General features: G+C 41.9%; 1 protein-coding gene across 1 annotated transcript in view; it reads left to right on the plus strand.

Moving 5' to 3' along the window:
• The first annotated feature begins 319 nt into the window (after positions 1 to 319).
• OXSR1 (oxidative stress responsive kinase 1) overlaps positions 320 to 5,266 on the plus strand; it is a 215,762-nt gene continuing 210,815 nt past the window's right edge. Inside the window, exon 1 of the mRNA XM_007945706.1 lies at positions 320 to 389. Within this exon, the coding sequence (XP_007943897.1) occupies positions 320 to 389 (70 nt within the window). The remainder of the gene's footprint in view (positions 390 to 5,266) is intronic.

Below are 5,266 nucleotides of genomic sequence, written 5' to 3' on the forward strand. Positions count from 1 at the left end.
GTTGGGCCCAGGCAAGGCTCCTGTCGCTGCTGCTGAGGCCGAGGCCGGGATCCGGGCGGGCCAGGGGGTGGTGGACGCGGAGGTGCAAGAGGCGAGGTCCGCCGCAGCTTGGAGCCGCCGCCGCTCTGCCGCGCGGTCACCCCGCAACCGGGCTTCGTCTGACCCATAGCTGTTTCCGAGGCGGTTGGTGGGGGCGCGGCGGCGGCGGCGGCGGCGGCGGCGGCGGCGGCGGCGGTGGTGGTTGGGGGTGGGGAGAGGCGCGGCGAGGAGACGAGAGGTCAGCGAGTTTGAGGGAAGACCGAGAACCGCTGCTGCCGTCATGTCCGAGGACTCGAGCGCCCTGCCTTGGTCTATCAACAGAGATGATTACGAGCTGCAGGAGGTGATCGGTGAGAGCAGGCGCTGCTGAGGGGGGAGGCGCTGCTCTTGGCGGCGAGTGACACCGGGAATGTGAGGAGCTCGCGGAGTGCTGGACTCGCAGGATTTGTGGGTCCTTGTGGTAGGCTAGGAGGTTTTGTAGGGCGCGTGTGTTAGGCGGCGGGTTTGTGGAGTGCGTGTTAAATGGGAGAAGGGTTTGAGGGGCGTCTATGTGAGGCGGCGTGGGGTTGGGTGTTGGGGCTTTGAGAGATTTGTGTCGTGACAGATGTTGGACATAAGCTACAGATGTGCCCTATAGAGAAAAAGAAAATTGCAGGCGTGGAATAGGCTTTTTTGGAGTGTATGAGAAATGAGGTGTTGGAGTTGTGGGCTCAGTGATCTATTTGTGGAGTTGTGGTAGAGAGTATTTTAGTTAATTCCTGTATCTCTGCGAAACTCCTTGAGTGCACACGAAATGTCAGATATTGCTGGGGTTCTTCTTAAAGGGAGGCGGCAACTATAGCTCTGGACAACGTAGACACAACTTCTGACTCCTTGAAACTGACTTTCTAGTCGGAGAAGTAGAAGTTACTAAGTGGACAAATAAAAGGATTACGGTTTTTGGCAAGTGCTAAAAGAGGGAAATAAAGAAGATGTTTTGATAGAGAATCATCTGGAGACTAGTTGGGGAGATTTCAAGGAAAATACTTTTTCGGAGGCGGTGACATTTAAATTGAGACCTGTCAGATGAGAAGGCTCTGAACCTTAAGAGCCTGGGGGGAGATTTTTCTGTATTTGAGGGATGAAGAAACGCAAAGGCCCAGAGGAGAGGAAAAGCTTGATGTATTTTAGGACCTGAAAGAAGACTGGCAAGGATAGAGCGTTAAGGCAAGGGCCAGATTTTAGGGATCTTCTCCGTGTAGAAAAGGATTTTGGGATTTTATTTCAAGTGACATTGGGGGGTTTGAGCCAGAGTGTTACATGATCTAATAGATTTGGTTGGTGTGTGTGTATGTGAAGGAGTGCAGGGATACCAATTGGCACAGACCAAAACTCACACCAACACAGATTGTGATTCTTTTCAGAGAGTCGCAGTGATTGGGGAAGGTGGGGGTTGGGTGGGGAAGAGGAGAGTATTTGTTAAACGGTAATAACCCAGTGACCTTAGAAATCAAGAGGATAAGTTTAACTAAACAGAGACCCAATCCATCTGGCTTGAGCAGACCCCTGTGTGTTGGAAGAAGAATTGTCTACTTTGCTAGATTAGTGCCCTCTGCTAAAATTAGTTTTATAATAAAGACTGGCACAAGACTCCCTGTGTATCTTTATTTCAGTGTGTCTCTGTCTTAGAAATTTTGTCCAATTTTTTTTTTTTTTTTTTTTAACCTTGCCTCTTGTTTGAAAACAAGTCTCGGCTAAGTTTTCCCTGAAAGACTTATTTTTCTTTCTTTTTCATGAGGCCACTTCAAGAGCCTGTGTTTTTGTATGCTGGGTTTTTGACATGTACTGGTTTGGCTCTACAGAAGCTGGGTAGCGTGGTCTCCATCTTCATTGATTGCTTTTGGGTCGTTCAGTTATTGAAGAAAGAGGGTTAAGTGGGAGATTCCAAAATGAAGGGTAAAAAAGTTTTTTTTTTTTTGTTTTCAGTAGGGTGTATACATCTTTCTGGTTGTGGTCATTCTTGATACTTTTGCTGGTAAAATGGTAAAGAATTTGAAATTGCAAGGACTGTAGAGATTTAGTGATTTATTATTTTGGTGTCTTCAAATTGATAGTGTGTAGGTGTTCATAGGGAAGTCTGTCAGTCCTCTGGGATAAGATTAGCTTTTCATCATATTCTCAAAGTGGCCTATGGTTCATAAAAGATTATGAATGCCAGTATGATTGACCGCCTTATTAAACAACAACTCAGCTTTATTATGATTCAGTACTATAATATTCACCCATTTTAAGTATAAAATTCAGTTATTTTTAATATATGTACTGTGTTGTGCAACCATTATAATAATCCAGTTTTAAAGTATTTTTACCACCTTGGTGAAATTTCTTGGGAGGTCTGGTGGCATAGTGCCATTTGACTGCTAACTAGAAGATTGATGGTTCAAACCTGCCAGCCACTCCTTGAAAGACGGGGCAATCTACTTCTGGAGAGATACTGCCTCAGAAACCAAAGGAGGAGTTGCTATGAGTTGAAATTGACTTGATGGCAGTGAGTTTGGTTTTTTTTTCCGTGAGATTCCTTATACCTGTTTACATTTAATTCCTGTTCCCACACTCAGCCCCAGTCAACCACTAGTCTGTTTTCTGTGCCTATAGATTTAACTTTTCTGGACATTTAATATAAATGGAATCAAACAATATGTAGTCTTTTAATGTTTGGCTTTTTTCATTTATCATAATGCTTTTCATTTTTTAAATAACTTTATTGTGTTATAGTTTACATACTGTTAATCCACTATTTTAAGTATTCAGTAATTTTTACTCATTTTACAGAGTTGTTCGGTTTTTACCGTAATCCAATTACAGAGCATATCCATCATTCTAAAAACATGTATCATTTCCATATGTAGTCACTTCCTGTACCTACCCTCAACCCCAGGCAAATACCATGCTAATCACAATATACTAGTCCACTTTCTGTCTCTATAAATTGACCTTTTCTGGACATTTTATGTAACCGAATCATATAATATGTGGTCCTTTATGTTTGACTTCTTTCATTTAGCTCAGTGTTTTCAGAGGATTATGCATGTAGCATGATAAATACTTTGTTCCTTTTAATTGACAACACCAGCTAAAGGACATTGGGTTGTTTCTGCTTTTTGGGTATTAGAAGTAATGCTACTATAAGTGTTCATGTATAAATCTGTTTTGGAGTATATATTTTATTTTTCTTGAGTGGAATTATTGGGTCATATGATAAATTTTTTTAGCTTTTTAGGAAACTGCTGGACTGTTTTCCAAAGTGACTACCATTTTTGCATTCCCACTAACACTGTATGAGAGTTCTCATTTCTCCACCTCCTGCCTAACATTTGTTGCCTGTCTTTTGTGTATGTGTGTGTGGTAAGTATACTTGTAACAAAACATTTGCTATTTCAACATTTTTTGTATGTGCAATTCACTGACATTAATTATGTTCATCATGTTACACAACTAGTACCACTATGTATCCAAAAATCAAGACGTTTCACTACTAAACAGAAGGCTGGTGGTTCAAACCCACCAGCCACTCCTCGGAAGGAAGACTGAGCAATCTACTTCTGTAGAGGTCCTGCCTCAGAAACCCAGGGAGGGGTCAGGGGTTGTTATGAGTCAGAACGGATTTGACAGTAGTGAGTGTGGTTTGGTTTTGGTTTTAATAGAAGCTCAGTGCTCCCTAAGCAAGCACTCGCTCATTCCCCACTCCCTTTTGTCCCTGGTAATACTACTAAACTTTGGTCTCTACACATTTGCCTATTCTAAATATTTTGTATAAGAGATCATACAGTATTTGTCCTTTTGTGACTAACTTACTCAGCTTAATATTTCCAAGTTTCATCCATGTTGTATCATGTGTTAGGACTTCATTTCTCTTTATGGCCGAATACCCACTGCCATCAAGTCGATTCCAACTCATAGCTACCCCCATTGGGTTTCCAAGGTTGTGAATCTTTACAGAAGTAGATTGCCTTATCTTCCTGTGGAGTAGCTGATGGGTTTGAATTGCTGACCTTTTCCTTAGCAGCCAAATGCCTACTACACACCAGAGTGCCTTTATGGCTGAATAGTATTCCATTATATGTATGTATCATTGTTATCTATTTTGTTTATCTGTTTATTTTGATGAACATTTAGGTTGTCTCCATCTTTAAGCTATTGTGAATAGTGCTTCAGTGAACATTAGTTAACAGTGTCTGCGTTTCTGTTTTCAATTCTTGTAGGTGTATAACCAGCAGTGGAATTGCTGGGTCATATGATGATTTTTTGGAGTGCCTGGGTGGTGCAAATGGTTAAGCACTCGACTACTAGCTGAAAAGTTAGTGGTCTGAACCCACCCATTGGAGCCTCAGAAGATAGGCCTGGTGAGCTGCTTTCAAAAGGTTACGGTCTTGAAAACCCTATAGAGCACACATGGGGTTGCCGTGAGTTAGAATTGACTTGACAGCAACTAACAATATGGTGATTCTGTGTTTAATTTTTTAGAAACTACCAAACAGTTTCCCATAGAAGCTATACCATTTTATAATCTCAACAGTTTTTTTTTCCCTTGTAACTATCTCAGTAGGGGTAAAGTGGTATCTCATTGTGGTTTTGATTTGCATTTCTGTAATGATTAATGATGTTGAGCATCTTTTCATGTGCTTGGAGGTCATTTGTATTTCTTCTTTGGTAAAATGTCTATTTAAGTCATTTGTCTATTTTTTGATTGGTTGTTTGTCTTTGATGTTAAGCTGTAGGGGTTCTCCATATATTCTAGATACTAAACTCTAATCAGATAATATGTTGTTGTTAGGTGCTGTCAAATTGGCCTTGATTCATAACAAACCCATGCATGACAGAAACACTGCCTGGTCCTGCGCCATCTTCACAATCATTGCTACGTTTGAGCCCATTGTTGCAGCCATTGTTTCAGTCCATCTTTTTTGATGGTCTTCCTCTTTTTCGCTGACCCTCTATTTTACCAAGGGTGAGGTTGTTGTCTGGGCACTGGTCCCTCCTGATAACATGTCACAGGACATGAGAAGAAGTCTTGCATCTGCAGTGTAGTAAATTACTTAGTGTGGCTTTTCTACCCATAAGTCTTTGTAAACTCCAAGGTGGGATTTTCTATGAGCAACTGAGGAGCTCCTGATTGCTGAAGTTGTCCACCTGGAGTATTTCTGTTGGGAGTGGCACAAAACAATGTTCTGGCAGGTGCCCACTCTCT

The sequence above is a fragment of the Orycteropus afer genome, unplaced genomic scaffold (assembly GCF_000298275.1).
Source record: "Orycteropus afer afer isolate SDZICR_OR568_19922 unplaced genomic scaffold, OryAfe1.0 scaffold00142, whole genome shotgun sequence".
In the NCBI taxonomy this organism is placed as follows: Eukaryota; Metazoa; Chordata; class Mammalia; order Tubulidentata; family Orycteropodidae; genus Orycteropus; species Orycteropus afer.